The sequence below is a fragment of the Geotrypetes seraphini genome, chromosome 8 (genome assembly GCF_902459505.1).
Source record: "Geotrypetes seraphini chromosome 8, aGeoSer1.1, whole genome shotgun sequence".
NCBI classification, from domain to species: Eukaryota; Metazoa; Chordata; class Amphibia; order Gymnophiona; family Dermophiidae; genus Geotrypetes; species Geotrypetes seraphini.
The window spans coordinates 121,054,714-121,075,299 of record NC_047091.1 but is presented as its reverse complement, the minus strand read 5'-3'; the positions used below and the strand labels follow the sequence as shown (position 1 = coordinate 121,075,299).

General features: G+C 49.2%; 1 protein-coding gene across 1 annotated transcript; it reads left to right on the top strand.

The window, feature by feature from the left end:
* Positions 1-2,031: 2,031 nt before the first annotated feature.
* Positions 2,032-3,381, top strand: S1PR4 (sphingosine-1-phosphate receptor 4). Its single transcript, XM_033955990.1, has one exon. The coding sequence runs from the start codon at positions 2,032-2,034 to the stop codon at positions 3,160-3,162; it is 1,131 nt and encodes a 376-aa protein (XP_033811881.1). The 3' UTR covers positions 3,163-3,381.
* The last annotated feature ends 17,205 nt before the right edge of the window (positions 3,382-20,586 follow it).

Sequence of the window (20,586 nt, the reverse complement as noted above, 5' to 3'; positions counted from 1 at the left end):
CCTTAAACATTGATATAGTTATTATTGTAAATCTGTTAAGCAAGTTTGTAAGGCCATATATTGTATAGAAGTTGCACTTAACTCTGATGGAAATGCTCCGTGATTAACTTCCGGTCGGGGGTGCGAGAGTCTTATTGAATAAGGTCTATACTGCTGGTTAGTTTTCAAGTTTCCAAGTGCTCTCAATCCAATTGTACTCCAAAAAATGTGATGTATAAGTGCAAATCCCTTGAACACAAAAATCCACTGCTTCCTCTTCCTCACTCCTCTTTCATACATAGAAGTATTTCACCCCTATAGTACACTGCTCTCTCGGGTTTTTGTAGCCCAAATGCACGACCTTGCATTTTTGAGCATTAGCTGCCAAATTCTGGATCATTCTTCAAGTTTTACTAGATCCCTCCACATGCTCTCCACACTTTCGGTGGTGTCTACCCTATTGCAGATTTTGATATTATCTGCATAGAGGCAAACCTTACCAGATGCCAGATGATCGTCCACTATAATATCAGAAACACTCTCCCTATTCAAAAGCACCAGGTCCAGTATGGTCGCATCCTACTTGGGTTCATCAGTTGTTGGAACAGTTTTCTGTGTAGAAAATCCAGGATCTTCTTCCTTCTAGATGACACCACAGCAGGAAGGTCCCAATCAACTTCTGAGGTGATTTCAAAACACATCTATAATACTTCCTCTTTCATAGCAATATTGTGAATATCTTTGATTAAATCTCTGCACACTTCTTCTACCCCCGAAGGTCCATACATAACATATATGTAAATAGGTGTTCCATTACTTCTTTCCAAATTAACCCACAGTGCCTTCTTCTAACACCATAGGTCCTGTAATTCTATTCCTTTAATAATATGGTTAACATATAGGGCTGGATTCAATACCAGGAACTGAAAGTTAGATGTCAGAAAGATCTGCACTGAAATCGTATTCGATAAAGAACGGTCTGCACCAAGCACCCTTTATAGAATAGCTTTTGGCACTAATTCTCACAACTAACTTGGGTTGTGTGGACTTGCACCAAGTGGAACCTGGTATGAATCCTGGCGCACAAGTTGAGTGCACAACTCCAGGATTCTATAACATTGTGACTAAATGATGGGAACACCTCTAACCCACCCATGCCCTCCCATGGGTTGCATGTGAGATTTTTGCCGGGCAACTTTATCAAAAAGCGCCAGGCAGAAGCATGTGGAAATCCAAATAATTGCCCAATTAACACCAAAAATTAGCATGTTAACTACTTATGCTGCACATGCATTTCAGAATCACGCTTACATTTTGATGCACAGAATTTGGCAACCTTTATAGAAGCTGGGGGATAATGCTTGATAACCCTGAAAATCAGGTCTTACTGCAGCCCTAGAGGATTAGAACTGACCCTCCCTGATGAAGAGAATACAGACAAGGATAGATTTCATGGACAGGAGAGAAGCAAAAGAATTGTGAGAAAATGCCATGAATATCAGACAGGAGAGCATGGCCATAGCTTGCAAAGAGCTTGAGCCCTGCACTGCCAACCGCAGAGCATTAAAGGCCAGGAAAGCATTGCTTTCTGACTTGACTTCTGAAGTGACTGGTAGCAGGTTCTGTGATTTTTGTTCTGACTCTGAGTGAGAAGATGTGGTGGCCATGTTAGTCCACTCTTCAAGGTAATATGTAGAAATAAAACAAAAACATAAGGGGGGGGGGATAATACCTTTTTATTGGACTAAATTAATGTAGTTTATGATTAGATTTCTAAGGTAACCGCTTCTTCCTCAGATCAGATCTAATTCTAAAACAAGACCCTCTCATTACTCTTCCTGTCCCCCACCCTACCCCTCCCCATGATTAAAGGGAAATGGCTTTTAGCAGTGCCAACGCCTTTGCTCAAAACAGGAAACTCTGAAACAGGAAGAGATAATCTATTATAATTTTACAAGTGTATCCATTTCATAACATCTCTTCTTCCTCCACAGTTACCTGGTTTCTTCTGGTTCTTGCTGGTAGTGGAAGTAAAGATCTCATACCATTAGCATGACCCCTACTGAGGAATCCTGCTGGGAAGCTTTCACCAATGGGACCGGCAATATCATACTTTTGCACTATAACCTGACAGGAAGGCTGAAGCTGAGGAGACCACGGAAAGAGAACTTTGATGCCATGGCCATGTTCGTCATTGGTATCAGCTGCCTGATTGTGCTGGAGAATCTCGTGGTGCTGCTGGCCATTCTGAAGAACATGCACTTCCGCCGATGGGTGTACTACTGCATTGTCAACATCACACTGAGTGACCTCTTGACTGGCATCGCCTACCTCATTAATGTCTGCCTGTCAGGCAATATTACCTTTCAGCTCAGCCTTGACATCTGGTTCCTTCGAGAAGGTGTGCTCTTCATAGCCCTGGCTGCCTCCATCTTCAGTCTCCTTATTACCGCCATTGAGCGCTATACTACCATGATCCGGCCCAGCCCAGAAAGTGAAGCCAACAAGACTATCCGGGTCTACGCCCTCATTGGGTCTTTCTGGCTCCTGGCTTCAATCATTGGTCTCTTGCCCATGCTGGGTTGGAACTGCACCTGTGACTTCCAGAACTGCTCCACCCTCCTCCCTCTCTACTCCAAGAAATATATTCTGTTTTCTGTGATTATGTTTAGTGCCATCCTGATAGGAATAGTTGGTTTCTATGTTGCCATCTATATTTTGGTACAGCGCACTTCCAACAAAACGCCCAGCACCTCACACCACAGAAAGAAATCCCTCAAGCTTCTGAAGACTGTATTAATGATACTGGGGGCTTTCATTCTCTGCTGGAGTCCTCTTTTTGCTCTGCTGATGATGGATGTTTTCTGCCCCTCCTTAACCTGTGAGTCCCTTCGAGGTATGGATTGGGCCCTCACACTGGCTGTGCTCAATTCTGCTATTAATCCTATCATCTATTCTTTCCGCAGCCTGGAGGTGAGAAAAGCCATTCTCAGCTTCTTGTGCCACTGCTGTATCATGAAAGGCATTCATGGCCCCTGTGACTGTCTTGTGACAGCTGACATCACTTTGGGATCTTCAACAGAGAGCTCTCTGCGCACCCGAGACAGTTTCAGAAAATCAAGACCGCTAAGCGTCTTGAGCCGGGAGCCTCTGACTAGTATCTCCAGCGTGCCAAGCACATAGAGCAGGATCAGGAACCACCGTGGTCCGTGAAGGATCCTCACTAGCTCACAGCCTATGAGAAGCAAGGTGACAAGAGAGAGACTCAACTTAGCAGTCATTAGAACCAGCTCACCTCAAGAAGCCACAGTAAAGTCAGGGATATCCTTAGCAGACTGATTTCCACATCAATCCATCATGAAGCCAAGAATATTTCCAGGCCTTAGACTTTGGTATTGGCAATCCACCAGAGATATTTATTGACTTATTTCTGGAACGTGACGACAGTGTCCTCAGGTGTACTGGCCTTTGAGCCCTGCAGTACAGCAATTGCCTTATTCTGTGCTTGTTAATATTCTCTCTATTAACAAAGCAAACATTTGAGGCTAAGTCTCGTGCGAACATTTCTCTGTGTACAGCTCAGTGCTTGAAGCACAATGGCCTCTTACACACAAAAAACAAATGGAAAAAAAATCATACACACCAAAGTGCCCTTCCATTTAAACTGCATGGAAATGAAAGCATTAGTTATTGCTTCAATGCAGAGAAGTGCACATAAACTCCTAAAGCTAGGCTTTTATTTTATTTTGCTTTTGCCACTGGAACTTTTACTCCTGGTCAGAAGCAGAATCCTTGTGGCTGCAGTAAGTGAAGGTTGCCACTTTCTTTGTCCTTCTGAATCACCTACCTCTCTCAACGAGGGCGAGAACTAGAGCTTGAGAGAAAGAGGTAAGGGAGACAAGAGACCAGAGCAATAAAGTGCAAAGGATGAGAAGAAAGAAGGATAGGACAGCTCTGGCTTGAGCTCAGCAGGATTTCTTGCATCACTCTACCAGAACCAAAATCCAGAGAAAAGACCCTGCGATGTGAAAACCAATAGAAAGAAGTAGGGCTGAACAAGGGACTTCTAAACAACCAGGAGAATGCTCAGGGTAAAGCTGTAGTTTATTGTAAAATTCCAAATATGTGCAGGGTAACTAACACGGCACCGTGTTTCGGCGAAAGTATGCCTGCCTCAAGGGTTAAACAATTCTGTATCAAGATACATGGAGAGCACAAAACAAAGGTTGTCTTTGTGGGTGATATACAGCATTAAAACTGCAATTACTTTGAAAAGAATTGTCATTTTAATACCATATATTACCCACAAAGACATTTATTTTGGGCTCGCTATGTATCTTGATACAGAGTGGTTTGACCCTGAGACAGGCATATTTTCGCTGAAACACGATGCTATCTAGAATTACACACTTCTCCCTCCGTATTCACGGTGGATGTGTTCCGGATATAGGCGCGAATATGGAAAAACCGCGAATAACTTTTTGATAATTTATTCTTGGTTTTCTGTAAAAGTCAGCGTTTTTACCATTAAAACCGCGAATGCAGTAGTGTACTATGGGGATTTAAAAGAGCTCCTGAGCAGGGGGAAAGTACACACTGTTGAGTGCATGGCGGCCGGCACCAACGATCACCTCCCCGCCCCTTGCTTACCTTGGACATGATTAGCTGCTTCCTGTGCTCCAGGCCCCCTCCATTTGCACCTCTCGCTCGCACCGCTTTTTGTTCCCCTTTCATTGGGTGTCACAGTTTCCTCTGAAGCCAATGGAAGGGTGTGCAGAGACCTACCTGCAGGGTGTCCTCAGCCCCAAGACGCGCTGCCACTTGTGATATGCGGCTGTCTCTCTCTCCTCCTCCCCGGCCTTTTTTCCCGGCACGGAGCCTTCAGCCTTGGCTGAGCAGCCGAGCGTTCAAAGCCCTCCTCTCCGCCGGCTGCAGCAAGCTCTTGATTTCCAAAGCGAGGGGGGGGGGTTTGTCTCTCCCCTGGGAAAGAAGATGGGGATTGTTGCTTCTTTTTTTTTTAAGCACTGGCTTCAACGCTGTCGGAGAAGCGATTATTTTGGATAAGTGAGAAGTTTCTTTCTGCCTCTCAGCTCGGGTGCAAGTGGGGTCCCATGACAAAGTGAACCTCTTGAGGTGCCTGAGGCATGACAAGAGGCTACACGGTCAGGTCAAGTGAAAGGCTGCTCTTATGGATAAGGAAACCTCGGGACCTTAGCAAAAGTGATTTGAAACTGAGGGATTGCTTGCATAGAAGGAGGGAGGTGGGAAGGAGTTTTCAGAGTGATGTCATTTGGGGGGGTGCGGAGTCAGCCAACGAAAAATCGCGAATAAGCGAAACCGTGGATACGGAAACTGTGAATATGGAGGGAGAAGTGTACAATAAACTACAGTCTTACCCTGAACTTTGCATCACTCTGTGCACATTAAAACCCATTTTTAATTCATACATTATTTATCTGCGCCGGGCTCAGTTCCAGATTTGCAGGCAAAATGGGAGGCAAGAACACTGCACACAAACACCCTTTTACAGTGCAGCTTTCAGTGTCAGCAGCGGTGGAAACAGCTCCATCGCTCATAGAATTCCTTTGAGCTTTGGAGCTGTTACCACTGCAGAAGGTGCTAAAAACTGCACTACGATTTTGTAAAAGGAGAGGGGGAGGGGAGGACAATAAGAACTGTGGTTATCCCAGGACAAGCAGGCATGATATTCTCACATGTGGGTGACGTCATCTACGGAGCCCCGGCGCGGACAGCTTTTCAAGCAAACTTGCTAGAAGTTTCAAGTTTGCACACTGCACCACGCATGTGCGTGCCTTCTGCCCACTAGAGGGCGCATCCCACCTCGTGGTCCTCAGTTCAAATTTTTCCGCGGAGCAAGAAAGCCCTGTGGATCTGAGCTCCAGTGTTTTTGCCTTCTAGCTGCCGCGTTTAGTTTGTTTATTGATCGGATTAATCGCGGTGCTGCTTTATTTTTCGTCCGTCTTACAAAAAAAAAAAAAAAAAAAAAAAAAAAAAAAATAATAATTGTTTTTCGTTGGGCTCCGGGGGCTCCCGGAAGCCTGAGCCGGGGAACGTCGGTCGTTCCCGGCCTTCTTCTTTTTCTCGTCGATGTCCCGTCCTGTTACGGGATTCAAGAAATGCAGCCGGTGTGAGAGACTACTCTCCATCACCGACCCTCACCGGTGGTGCATTGTCTGTCTTGGGCCCGAACATCCAACAGCCTCGTGTGATCGCTGTGCTACCTTCCAGAACAGGGCCCTCCGTCGCCGTAAGGCCAGAATGGCGGAATTGTTCGCCGTCGACGCGCCGCCCAAGGCCTCGACGTCGGCCCCGGCTTCGGCCCCGGCCTTGACCTCGGCCTCGGCGTCCTCGGGGGCCTCGGCGTCGCCTCGGCCCTCATCTTCGAAGCCGTCGTCATCGAAGCCAGCTTCGGGTAAGTCCTCTGTTCCATCCCCTTCAGCAAAGAAGCCATCCTCGAGTCAGGCCAAAGCGGGTGGGTCGACCCCGGCCCCGCATCGGACCTCGACTCCGCACACCCCGAGGGAATACTCGAGACCGAGGTCGCCCTCCAGGGAGTGTGCCCCGGACTCGGAACTCCCCACCTTCGTGGGGATTCCGGCCTTCCAGGATCTCCTTCGAGCCTTGATCTCATCGGAGCTGTCGGGAGCCCTGGAAGTGCTGCAGCGTGCTGCGGGCCCGGCGACGTCGACCTCGGCCGGGGCGCCCTCGGCCTCGGAGGCCCCGGTCTCGGCTCCCTCGACCTCGGGAGCCCCGGCCTCGGCGACCTCGGTCTCGGGTATTGCGGCCCCGTCCACCTCGGTCTCGGCCCCGCCCCGGACCTCGACCTCGGGGGAGCCTCCTGAGCGCAGTGTCCGCCCAAAAGAAAAGTTCCGCAGAGTGCGCCGACTTTCCTCCTCGGCTTCGGGATCTTCCCCAGACGCCTCGCCCTCGAGGCGACCTCGGACGAGGCGCCGATCGAGGAAGCCTAAGCGACCCCGGGGCTCGCCTCGGCGCGATCGTTCCTCGTCGTTCGGGGGCGAGGCGCTGCAGGTGTCGGAGTTGCGCCTCGATAATCCGAGGCTCCTCCGCTCACCTCGGGGAAAGTCTTCCCGCGCCGCCTCGCCGAGGAAACGGGAGAGGACCCCACGGACCCCGGGATCCTCCCCCAGGGACTCCCCTAGGAGGATGATTTCACCCTCCCCCTCGAGGGCCGTGGAGAGAGGATCCTGGGATTCAGGATCGGTTAGGAATCCTCAGTATTCCCATGAGGCCTCCCCCCGCTCCTCGGTGGGACGGTCGAGAACCCCGTCCCCCCAGGCTAGGCCGTCCTCCTTCTCATCTTTTGTCCAGGACATGGCCCAAGCCCTGGGGATTGACCTGATGGTAGGTTCCAAATATTCCAAGGAATTTCTAGAGGAACAGGACCTTCCCACTCCCCCTAGAGAGGTACCTAGACTCCCTCTCAACAGTGTCCTCCTGCAGACCTGGCTGAAGAACTTGTCGAGCCCTCTTACAGGCACATCTGTCCCGTCAAAAATGGAATCAAAGTATAGGACGATTCCCCCGAAAGGGTTTGATAAGGCGCAGCTCTCCCACCAGTCCCTCCTGGTGGAATCTGCCCTTAAAAAATCACAGCCCTCACGGGTTTCTGCGGCGGTTCCACCCGGCAGGGAGGGGCGGACCCTGGACAAGTTTGGCCGTCGCCTCTATTCAAACACTCTGATGGCCACCAGAGTTCTAAATTACTCCTTCACCTTTTCCTCCTACTTGCGTGGGATGGTGAAGGACCTTCCTCAATATCGGAACTCGTTACCGGACTCCAAAAGAGCAGGATTCGATAAGTTTATGTCCAACCTGTCTCAATTGCGGTTGTACCTTTTCCATTCAGTGTACGACACCTTTGAGCTGGTTTCGAGGGTGTCGGCCCTCGCAGTGGCCATGCGCCGCTTGGCCTGGCTTCGCACCCTCGACATGGACCCAAACCTGCAGGAACGTCTTGCAGACCTGCCCTGTGTGGGGTCCGAGTTATTTGACGAGTCTTTGGAGGCGGCGACCAAACGGTTGTCGGAACAGGAACGCTCTTTAGCATCCCTGGTCCGCCCCAAACCTAGGCCCCCGCCACAGAAACCTTTCCGGCCTCCGCCGCGCCGGTACCCCCAGAAGTCGACCCCGTCCTTCTCAAGACCGCCTCCGAGACGTTCGTCTCAACGAGGCAGAGGGGGACAAACCCAAGCCCCGGCGCAGGGCCCTTCTAAGCCCGCGCCTTCCTTTTGACGGGCTGAGCGGACGGGGCGGGTTCCCCTCCGCACCTTCACCAGAACCCCTTCCTATCGGGGGGCGTCTTCGGTCCTTCCGGAAGGCATGGACCGCGATTACCTCAGACGCTTGGGTGCTCCGGATCGTCTCCGAAGGCTACTCGCTCAATTTTGTGTCCTCACCACCGGACAGTCCCCCAAGTTTAGCCTGGTGCAACCGGTCGCAACTACCGACCCTTATGACCGAAGCCAAAGCTCTCCTGAAGCTTCGGGCGGTCGAGCCGGTCCCCAAGGACCAGTGGGGGACGGGATTTTACTCCCGTTACTTTTTGGTCCCAAAAAAGACCGGGGACATGCGCCCCATACTCGACCTCAGGAAGCTCAACAAATGCCTGGCCAGGGAGAAATTTCGAATGCTATCTCTCCCGGTCTTGTATCCTCTCTTGGAGGAAGGGGACTGGATGTGCTCCCTCGACTTGAAGGAAGCATATACCCATGTCCCGGTGCACCCCACCTGCCGAAAATTCTTACGATTCCAGGTGGGAGACCTACACCTCCAGTACAGAGTCCTGCCCTTCGGCCTGGCCGCGTCCCCACGAGTATTCACGAAGTGCATGGTAGTAGTGGCGGCAGCCCTGAGGTCTCGCGGGCTCCACGTGTTCCCTTACCTGGACGACTGGCTCATCAAAGCCCCGACCAGGGAGGAGGTTATCTCAGCGACCCGACAGTCTATTGCCTTCCTGCAAACCCTCGGATTCGAGATAAACTTTCCAAAGTCTCAGTTGAGGCCGGCTCAGTCTCTTCAATTCATAGGTGCGGTGCTGGACACGGTGCGCCTGCGCTCCTACCTTCCGACCCAACGGTTGGAAGTCTTGGTACGGATGAGCCGCCAGGTCTCTCAACTACCAAGGGTGTCGGCCAAGCGCATGATGATGCTGCTCGGCCATATGGCCTCGACGGTACACGTCACGCCATTTGCGAGGCTGCATCTGAGGATCCCTCAGTATACACTCGCATCACAATGGCGCCAGGAGTGCGATCCGGAGTCGCGCCTCATTTCGGTGACTCCGCTTTTGCGGAAATCGCTAAGTTGGTGGACAGACTCTTCAAATCTGTCCACGGGACTAATGTTTCGCACTCCCCCATTTCGCAAGGTTCTGACCACGGACTCCTCGGACTACGCGTGGGGAGCCCACCTCGACGGTCTTCGCACACAGGGCCTGTGGTCGGCGGAGGACCGTCGCTGTCACATCAACGTGCTAGAGCTTCGGGCCATCTTCCTAGCACTTCGAGCCTTCGTTCACGTAGTACAGGACCAGGTGGTCCTCGTCCGCACGGACAACCAAGTAGCAATGTACTATGTGAACAAACAGGGGGGAACGGGGTCGTGGCCCCTCTGCTCCGAGGCCCTTCGCCTCTGGGAGTGGGCGGCCTCCCGGAACATCTTCCTCCGGGCGGTCTACATCCAGGGGGAACTGAATTGCCTGGCGGACAAACTCAGTCGACTCCTGCAACCCCACGAGTGGACTCTACACTCAGCAGTTCTGCACGAGGTCTTCGCTCGCTGGGGAACGCCACAGGTAGATCTGTTCGCCTCTCCGGAGGCACACAAACTACCACTATATTGTTCTCGGATGTACTCGCGGGATCGTCTGGAGGCGGATGCCTTCCTTCTCGATTGGGACGGGAAGTTCCTCTATGCATTCCCTCCTTTCCCTCTGATCATGCGAACGTTGGTACACCTCAGATCGTCCACGGCCACGATGATTCTCATAGCTCCTCGGTGGCCGCGTCAGAACTGGTTCTCCCTACTGCTCCAACTCAGCGCCAGGGAACCCCTTCTTCTGCCTGTCGGTCCTTCTCTGCTATCTCAGAATCAAGGATCCATGTTACATCCCAATCTGCAGTCATTGCACCTGACAGCTTGGTTTCTTGTTCCCTGACCCCTCCGGACCTGTCTCAATCAGTGAGGGAAGTGCTGGAAGCCTCCCGCAAGATCTCGACGAGGCTTTGCTATTCGCAGAAATGGACCAGGTTTTCCACCTGGTGCTCTTCTTTCCTCCTGGACCCGGTATCGGCCCCGGTACCCTCGGTTCTGGACTACTTATTCCATTTGTCGCGCTCTGGCCTGAAAACCACTTCGGTGCGTGTCCATCTTAGTGCGATTTCCGCCTTCCACCAACACCTGGATGGACGCCCTCTGTCTCTCCATCCCTTGGTGACACGCTTCATGAAAGGATTACTCAAGGTTTGTCCCCCGCTCAAACCTCCCCCAGTCGTATGGAATTTGAATGTGGTTTTAGCTCAACTGATGAAACCACCCTTTGAGCCACTCAACAAGTCCCTCTTGAAATTTCTGACTTGGAAGGTGGTGTTTCTGATTGCCCTCACCTCCGCTAGGCGGATTGGGGAACTACAAGCCTTGGTTGCGGACCCACCCTTCACCGTATTCCATCATGACAAGGTGGTCCTCCGCACCCATCCTAAGTTTGTCCCGAAGGTTGTTTCTGATTTCCACCTCAATCAGTCCATTGTCCTTCCTGTGTTCTTCCCTAAGCCCCACTCCCATCCTGGCGAGACGGCGCTTCACACGCTTGACTGTAAGAGGGCGTTGGCATTTTACCTTCAACGCACCAAGTCCCATCGGAAGGTCCCGCAATTATTCTTGTCCTTCGATCCCAATCGATTAGGGCACCCAGTTTCCAAGCGCACTCTGTCTAACTGGTTGGCGGCGTGCATCTCCCTTTGCTATACTCAGGCTGGCCTTCCTCCCCCGGGTCGAGTCACGGGGCACAAGGTCCGAGCAATGGCAGCTTCGATAGCCTTCCTCCGTTCCACCCCGATGGAAGACATATGTAAGGCTGCCACTTGGTCTTCGGTTCATACATTCACCTCTCACTACTGTCTGGACACTCTGTCCAGGAGTGACGGCCGGTTTGGCCAGTCAGTTTTACAAAATCTGTTTTCTTAAAATTGCCATCCTCCCACCTGCCCTTTTTGGTTTGGCTTGGAGGTCACCCACATGTGAGAATATCATGCCTGCTTGTCCTGGGATAAAGCACAGTTACTTACCGTAACAGGTGTTATCCAGGGACAGCAGGCATATATTCTCACAACCCGCCCACCTCCCCGGGGATGGCTTCTAAGCTAGTTATGGAACTGAGGACCACGAGGTGGGATGCGCCCTCTAGTGGGCAGAAGGCACGCACATGCGTGGTGCAGTGTGCAAACTTGAAACTTCTAGCAAGTTTGCTTGAAAAGCTGTCCGCGCCGGGGCTCCGTAGATGACGTCACCCACATGTGAGAATATATGCCTGCTGTCCCTGGATAACACCTGTTACGGTAAGTAACTGTGCTGTTTGTGCTCACTTTGAATGCCACTGAGACCAGCAGCCCATTAAAGCCAATTCTGTAACTAGGTGTTAAGATAATAGACTCTTGTGTGTGCTGAAATACAGGGAAAATTAGCTCTTATTTCCTGGATGCTATATATGGCGCCCAGATTTGCGTACCCAAATTAATTGAGTAATGAGCTTTTATCTACCAACACTTGGGTGCAAACAATCAGTTACCGAAGTTTAATTGGCATTCATTAAAATTTGCACCAGCATCTCTGGCTGTGCTCTATTCCAGTGTTCTTCAACCCACCGGTCCGTGGACCGGTGCTGGTCCACAGAAATTTCCTGCCGGTCCATAGGGCCATGCATCAGGCCCAAAACAGTGTTCTTCAATTGCCGGTCCACGGTGCGATCGATGCGGCATTATCTTCGAGCCAGCTACTTTTTCCTCACTGATTCAGTGCACAAAGCCACGGGCAGTGGCTCCTACGCTGAACCGGAAGCCTTCTCTCTGACGTTGCAACGTCAGAGGGAAGGCATCCAGGTGAGACACGGGATGCACAAGGAGCCGCTGCACTGCATCAGTGAGGAAGAGGGAGCCGGCCTGAAGATAACACCGGGGGCGGCATAAAATGGCCAGGTGGGAGCAGGCCAGAAGGTAAGGCATAGCATGGAGGGAGGGAGACAACAAAGGTAGGGGGGAATGATTTTATTTTTGAATTTAGTGATTGAATTATGTCAATTTTGAGAATTTACATCTGCTGTCAGTGTGCTTTGTGTAGTTTAATTTTGTGGTTAATCATTATGTGTTGTTAATAAGATTATATTGTGTATCTGTGAAAAATGAATGGAATAAATAGTGTTACAATTAGTATTATTATGGAGGCGGGGTCTGGGGTGGAGATAGGCAGGGTCCGGCCCACGACAGCCCAGTGTTCTTCAACTGCCAGTCCACAGACCGATGCCGGTCCACAGAATAATTATTTTATTTCTGCTGGTCCATAGATGTAAAAAGGTTGAAAAACACTGCTCTATTCTATAAGGCACGGTGCCTAACTCTGCTAGTGTATAACCCAAAAGGGGGGATGGCCTTGGCTAGGTCAGTGGTGTTCCATAAAGTTGCCTGCTTAATTACAGAATACTGCCTCGGTGCACCTAACTTGGGCGCCATCATTTACACCAGGCGTAAGTCTGGCACCTACGGTTAGGTGCGGAGATTGGACAAACCACAATAGCCTCATCTGTGCTCAGTTCCTGACTCCTCTTGCGCTTTTCTTCAATCAAAAAGGACATTCCATTGAACTAAAGGGCTGCTGGGCTGCATGTCTAGAAAGAAGTCTTTCAAGCAAAATACAGATGTTTTCTGTTGAGGTGGGAGGTTGCGGTGCATGCGAGTGACATTAGCAGCGCTGCACTTACACAAGAATCAGTTAAAAGCTGGCAGCAGGATTTCCCCATCAGAGTGAGAGTTCCCTGTCCTCCTCACTGCTGCCTAATTCTGAGAAATGATTGCAGACAAAGCAATCTTGCTTACTCATTTACTCTAAGAGTTACCTGTGCTTCTTCTGGTTTCTACATTAACGGTTCCTTGCATGCGCCACGTGAAACGGATTTCAGCTCTCTGAGATAAATGGTGCCCGTTGGAACAAGCTCCTCTCCTGCTACAGCAAACGTCATGGGAATCCAGCATTGAGGCTGTGGAACCTGCACTCTGATTTCTGCTATCAAATAAGCTGCAGTTAATGATCAGGGAACTCCAAAAGAACTGATTAGCCTGGCTGAATTTGGCTTTTCTAGAGAATAAATAGCAACCCAGGAGCAGATGCGGTCTGCATAAACTGTGCTCTGAAAGCTCAAACGTTCAGCTTTACTGAACATGCAGCATTCGGGCTGGAAGCGGACTGTGGTGTTTCTGCTAACTTCACTGTTAGCTGTAACAAGCTGTGGGCTTGGTGTGTTTGTGCAGAAACTTGCTTGAGTGCAGTATGAAATTGTGTGAGGGGCAGCAATACTCATATGAAGATAGGGCCCTTCTTAACAAAGGCACCAGCTTTGGAGGAGCAGCAGGGGTGAGAGCACCCTCAATATTAAGGCAGGGTTCCCTGACTGGAAAAACCTTAATAATCAATATAGTATGGAGTTCTTATGCTTTCAGGCGGACTTCTTGGGTCACCAAGCCGCCCAGTGGTATAAATGGCTGACTGGATTTATTAAAAAGAAACCAAACACTGGTCTGAGAGACATTTGGAGCATTGAGATTAAGCATCAAATTACTGCATCTCAATGGCTACGAATTTGGACTTGGAGGATGAAATGTACAGTGTCGGCATCTATGAAACAAACTTGGTTTTTTCTGTTACATAGAGCATTATGGACCCCTGTTCGGTTACAAAAATTGGATAGCTCTAAGTCTAATAAATGTTGGCACTGTCATCTCAAAGCAGGGACTTTAGATCATTTATTATTCTATTGTCCATTTATTATGAATTTTTGGAAGTCAATTTGGGACCAAATAAATTGTTTATTAGACAACCCAGTGGCATTATCATATGATACTGTGCTGTTTGGTATGGCAATGAGAGCAAAAAGTCAGATTTCTGCAAATAATAATAAATTATTACTTACTAGTCTTTAAGCCCGTTACATTAGCGGGTGCTAGAATAGATGTGTCTGTCTGTCTGTGTTTCTTTATCTCTCTCTCTCCTTGGCCGCTGTCTGTATCCTTCTGTCTCCCCCCCCCTGAGCAAAGCTGTCTGCCCTCAGGACACACCTCCCCCCCAAAGCAGGCCCCTTTCCCTCTCCCTGTCTCTCCATGGCCCTCTTCTGTCTCCCCCCCCCGACCAAAGCTGTCTGTCCCCAGCACACCTCCCCTCAAAGCAGCCCCCTTTCCCTCTCCCTATCTCCCCATGGCCCCTTCTGTCTCCCCCCCAGCACACCCCTCCCCCCAAAGCAGCCCCCTTTCCCCCTGGCTCCCGGTATTGATTCCCTTCTTACCCTCCCAACATCCAGGCATCTTCTGGCCTGCTCCTCTTCACCAAAGCAGCCTGCGATCATGGTGGCCGGCTTTAGCGAACCTCGCAGGCTGCTCTCCAACTCGGTAGCACGTTCCCTCTGACGCGATCCCGTGCGTCAGAGGGAGCGTGCTACTGAAGCTGGAGAGCGGCCTGCGAGGTTCTTTAAAGCCGGCCACAATCGCAGGCTGCTCTGAAGAGGAGGATCAGCGGCGGCAGCGGCGAGTGAGGGCGGGAGGTGACACGGCGACTCCTTCTTCTGCACGGAGGTGGAGAGCGGCTTGCGAGGTTCGCTACATCTCCCACTGATTATTAGCACTTAGCTGGCCAAATGCTTAGGGTTACCAGATTTTACTTTAGTAAAATCCAGACCCCTGGGCCTGCCCAGTTCCACCCATCCCTGCTCTGGATGCGATAATGTTACACGCACTCATGCTTGTGTGTAACATCATTGCTGCAATTATTTCATAAATTCCTGAAAACTTTGTTGTTCTCGCAATTTTTAAATGGTTTAACTACAGTCTCAACGAAATGATAATATTATAGTTATTTTTCTTATGTACTTTAGTTTTTAATTAGTTCTTCCTTCTCCTATATTTTCTGCCACGTACTCTAGTCTTAATTACATGTGAACAGAGTCGAGCTCCACTGGGAGATGACCCAGTATAGACACCAAAGATTAGATTACATCATCGCTTGGCATATGCAAATGCACAGCTGCCCTGCTGTCCGACATGATTTTGAGGAAGCTTTTCAAAACCCAAAGTGCTGGGTTTTGAAAAGCCGTCTAAACAGCGGATATGCCCTCGAAAAGGAGGACATGTCCGTGGAAATCCAGATGTCTGGTAACCCTACAAACGCTAGCCATTCCTTACTAGTTAAATAGCCCTGAATGTCGGGCTGACTGTATCGCTTCTTGGGGATAAGTGTATTTTTGCCCTGCACAGCATGGATGAATGGGTAATTTCCATGGATTGAGAATATATGGAGGGCTCATTTCACAAAAAAAAGTTCCAAGGCCTGGGTTCTCTAAATGGTGCTGTTTATTTTAGAATCCTGGTAGGTGCCCAGGCTCAGTGAAAAACACCATTTAATTGACATTTTTCAAATTTTCAAGGCGCCCATAACATCGGCACCGGAATTGTGCCCCCATAGGTGCCACTGTAGGCATAGCTAATGCCAGAAGTAACACTAGGTGTCACAAACGCTTACAGAGGTGTGATTTCCATCAAAGGTAGGTGTCAAAAATGTAGGCCTGGAGAACCCTGGTCTACATTTCTGGCACATACCTTTGTTAGTATTCAAAGGCAAGGAGGTAACACTCCAAACAAAGATCAGACTTGTCTACGCACTCATTTTCTCAGTGGTCAGTTATGGATGAGAAAGCAGGACACTACGGAAACAAGACAGAAAGAAGATTGACTCATTTGAGCTTTGGTGCTGGAGAAGGATTTTAGGCATGCCGTGGCCTGCCAGAAGAACTGACAAATTGAAGAGATCAAACCGGCTATGTCATTCGAAGCCCAAATGTGTCTTATTTTGGTCACACCATCAGAAGAGAGAGATCACTGGAGAAGGACATCATGTTTGGGAAGATCAAAGGAACCAGGCGAAGAGGGCGACCTGCAAATCAGATGGCTGGACACGTTGAAAACAACCGTAGGGGATGACGCTGGAGGACCTTTCCGGAGTAGCACAAAACCATTTTCTTTTTTGATCAGCAATTCATCAAGTTGCTACGACTTGAGCATGAGTAGATGGCACCTAACAACAACAACCTTTGCCAGAGTTCTGATTCTTTAACTGGTACCAGCATGTGATTCACACGCAATCGATGGCTGCTTTTAAGGTGGCCACTGACTAGGGTTACCAGATTTTCTGTTTGGAAAATCCGGACCCTTTAGACCCGCCCCTGGTCTGCCCAGTTCCAACCATCCCCGCCTCATCATGTCCCAGTTCCGCCCCCAATCCCACCCTAGCCCCACCCCAGCCCTGCTGCGGTCAGGCAAGAGGGCACATGTGCATGTGCGTGTGACATCATCACGTTGCCCTCCTGCCCGATGGCGATTTTGAGGGAGGCTTTTCAAAACCCAAAGTACTGGGTTTTGAAAAGCCGCCCTGACCCCCGGACATGTCCTCAAAAGGACATGTCCAGGGAAATCCGGACGTTTGGTAACCCTACCACTGACAACAGCGCCAGTTAGAGAATCCGGGCCCAAATGTCTCAACAGTATTTCTGTATTCTTAATGAAAGAAAATGCCAATGCCAGTGATTCCTGCCCTGGAGCAGAAGATTGACACAATGGTCTACAGCTGTGCATTAATCTAATGTAAACCCTGAAAGGTTGAAATTTTCCCCTTCATACTAAGGTCTCTAAATTTAGCCATTTTGGATTTTACTGCAACAATATTTCTGACAGAACTACTGCATGAGCATATAGCTAAAGGGGGGAGGGGGAGGGGGGAGGGAGGGAGTCATGAACATGGGCTGCCATTAAGTAATTTTTCCACAGCAGAGTCTCATTGCATAAAATGGGACTCTGTGCTAAAAAAGCACAACTTGTGGTACCAAAAAAAATCTTAACATTCACCCATATTGATAACCTCCCCCCTAAATCTCAAAAGAGAGCTTAGAACTCAAGACACTGTTGTGATCAGTGCAGAATGGTTTATGTCATTCTCTTATCATTATCAGATAGAAGTGGGCTCAGTTACTTGTGTCGACAGGCAGAGAGGCATTAGAAAGTGTTTCCATCAGAAGCTGCGCAATACAACCTTTATTGCACAGTATGGTGTAATTGTGGTCAAGTGTCTTCTTATGTACACATAATCTGGGGTAATCAAAAAGAACATTAACTAATTAACTAAAATTAACAAAGAACATTAACTAACAGATTTAAACCCTAACCCTGGAAATTTTCTAGAGATTTCTTGTTTAGGGCATTTCTCAAATGCAGGATAAGGAATTTAGCTTTTTGTCAGCTCCTCTCTGAACAAGAGACACTACCTCAATGCCCCCTCGAGACAAAGCAACACACAGCATCACAGTCAAAGAACAATTCGGCCTTGACTCCGATGATGACTCCGTGGCCAGCTTTCTTGGCGCTTATACCTCGAACCTCTCTCCACCCAGCTCACCAGCAGCACACCGGGATACCACAGCACTGTACAAGACTGAAGCTTCCCCTAAACTGATGCCAGAAGACCTAATCTACCCCAAGTTCCTCCAGAAGCTTCTAAACAAACCGGATTATTACAGCTTGATTCTTCGTAGACATCCAATGCTATCAGAATAACTGACCTCTTTCACACACACAGACCCTCAACAAGCACGGGATAAGTATCTACAAACTAAAAATAGAAATATGAGATTTTGTGAAGTCTTGTGAGGCTGCCGCACAAAGTCTCAGCAGCCATCTTAAAAAACTTCGGAGCGGCAGGGGCTGGAAAGAATTGTGTTCTTTTTTGCCCCGATGAAGCCACTAGACTGCCAGGGATGTTAAAAGGTAGGCTTGGGGAGGGCTGCGCTGTGTCCCCATTGCTACAGTATTACCGTGGCAGCAGTTCCCATTCCCACACCATCCCTTGGTGGGTCACTATACTTTGAATAATCCAACCTATCATTAGCCATGGGGGAATACGTACAACAGTTCCTTTGTTGGTCATGGTTGTACCACAGAATCTATGCTGGCGCTTCTCAGCTCTACTTTATGGCTGAAGTATCGAGAAGCAACTTATTGGCCGTTGATGCCATTAGATTGAATGTTAGCTTCCCCCAGCATTTTACAATTTTGTTGAAAGAACTCTGGGACAAAGGCCACACTCCCGGATCCAGAGCCTGGCAACTGAGATAGTCTGCTTGTACATAGTCCACTCCCACTATGTGCGCCACTGAAATGGCTTGTAGGCAGGATTCTGCCCAGCAAGACAACAGCTGGGCCTCTAGCTTCCACAGAACACTCTTGATTCCTCCCTGTTTGTTGGTGTTTGTCACTGCTGTGGCATTGTCCGAGAAGACCCTGAACATCTTGCCTTCCATGATCTTTTCAAATGACTGCAGTGCTAAGTGAATGGTTCTTAGTTCTAATCTGCTGATGGACCATGTTCTCTGAGAAGGCAACTATTGGACCATAATCAGGTGACCCTCGCAATGACCTCCTCAGCTGTAGAAGCTGACATCTGTCATTAGTATCGCCCAAGAAGAAATGTGGAGAGGCAAGCCCATGGACAGTGTCTCCGTCCAAAGCCACTAACACAAGCTTTGATGCACTTTTGCTGTCCAGGTCAACAACATCTGGAGCAAATCTATCTGTGGAGACCAGTGGGATAACAGTGCATTCTGAAGAGGGTGTAAATGAGCTTTTACCCAAGATATCACTTCTATGGTTGTTACTATCGACCCCAGTTCCTGCAAGTACTGTCAAGCCATAGGAGCTGGCTTTGTCAGGAACTCTAAAATCTGGGCTCTTCGCTTCAGCTTACGTGACTCCAGAAGAAAAATACAGCCTTCTGCGGTGTTAAAGAGGATCTCCAAGCACTCTAGGGATTGGGTTGATTCCAGGTGACTCTTTCAGAAATATATAATCTGTCCGAGGTCTTTCAGGAGCTGGACAACTTGTGTCACTGTCTTGTGTCTGTTGGTTTTGGATGGAGCCTTGATTAACCAATCAACCAAATATGGGTGTACCTTAATCTCTGCTTTGTGCAGATGTGCTGCTATCACCACCATCACCCTGGTAAAGGTGTGAATTGCTGTTGCCATCCCGAATGGCAATGTCGAGAATTGAAAATGCTTTTCCAACATATGGAACCTGAGGAACTTTCTGTGTCCTGGGAATATGTAAGCCTCCGCCAAGTCCAGTGCGGCTAGGAATTCCCCCAGCATCCTCATCCATCCAGAACCTGTGTGACTTTAGTGTTGCATTGACAAACTTCAGATCCAGGCTAGGTCTCCAGTTATCTGAATCTTTCTTTGGCATGATAAAGTATATGAAGTATCTTCTGAGCCAGATTCTGTGTCTGGCACAGGCTCTAGGGCTTGAATCCCCAGAAGCCATTTTACTGTCTCTCAGACTTTGACTGCCTTTTCTGGTCTTCTGACTGGAGAATCCACAAAGAAATCCTGAAGAGGATGAAATCATTTGATTTTGTAGCCCTCTGGAATAATGTCCAGCACCCACTGTCCAAACAAATCTTTACCCCGCTTCTCTGAACTTCGAGTCTCCCTCCTATTCGGGGTAGCTCGGGCTCTGATCTGGCATCACTGGGACTTTTTAGGAGTGGCTGTTGAGTGGAAACCTGAGTTCTAGATCTACAGAATCATCTCTGAGCAGAGGAGCCTGTCAATGACTGGCAAGACCATCTGTAGCCACAAAAGGAACCATGACTTGACCCCCCCTGGGGCATGTGCTCTACTGTCTGGTAATGACATAGGAAGACAGTCTCCTACATTGATCATTAGGACGTGCAACCCTTTGCCAACGAGTATCTGTCCAATGAAAGGAAGCCTGCTCAAGAAAGCTTTAGAGGCAGAATCTCCCGCCCATTATCTGATCCAGGGCATTCTGCAGGCAGAGATAGAATAAGCAGACACTTTGCTCATGACCTTGAACCTGTCATACGGAGCATCTGCTACATAATCAGCTCCTGAAAACACTGCCTGGGGATTTGGATCCTGGCGCACCTTAAGGGCAGGCGTGTACCATAAAGGAAGTCTCTGTTGATGCTCTCAGACCCAAAGCTAAAGCTTCAAACTGGCATTTGAAGACTAAGTCCACCCTGTGATGCTGTGTATTCTTTAGAATTACTCCACCTAGGACGTGACCTGTGCTTTGCAATTTGCACTAGCAGCAAATCTACCCTAGATGGAACAAATAATTGCTGGAACTCAGAAGCCATCAGATATAATTTTGTCATGGCTTTGGCAAACCTCAAGGGGCCCTCTTGCGGCTCCCACTCCTCTATCAGGGCTCCCATTGCTCCATCAGTATCATGGTGATCTCT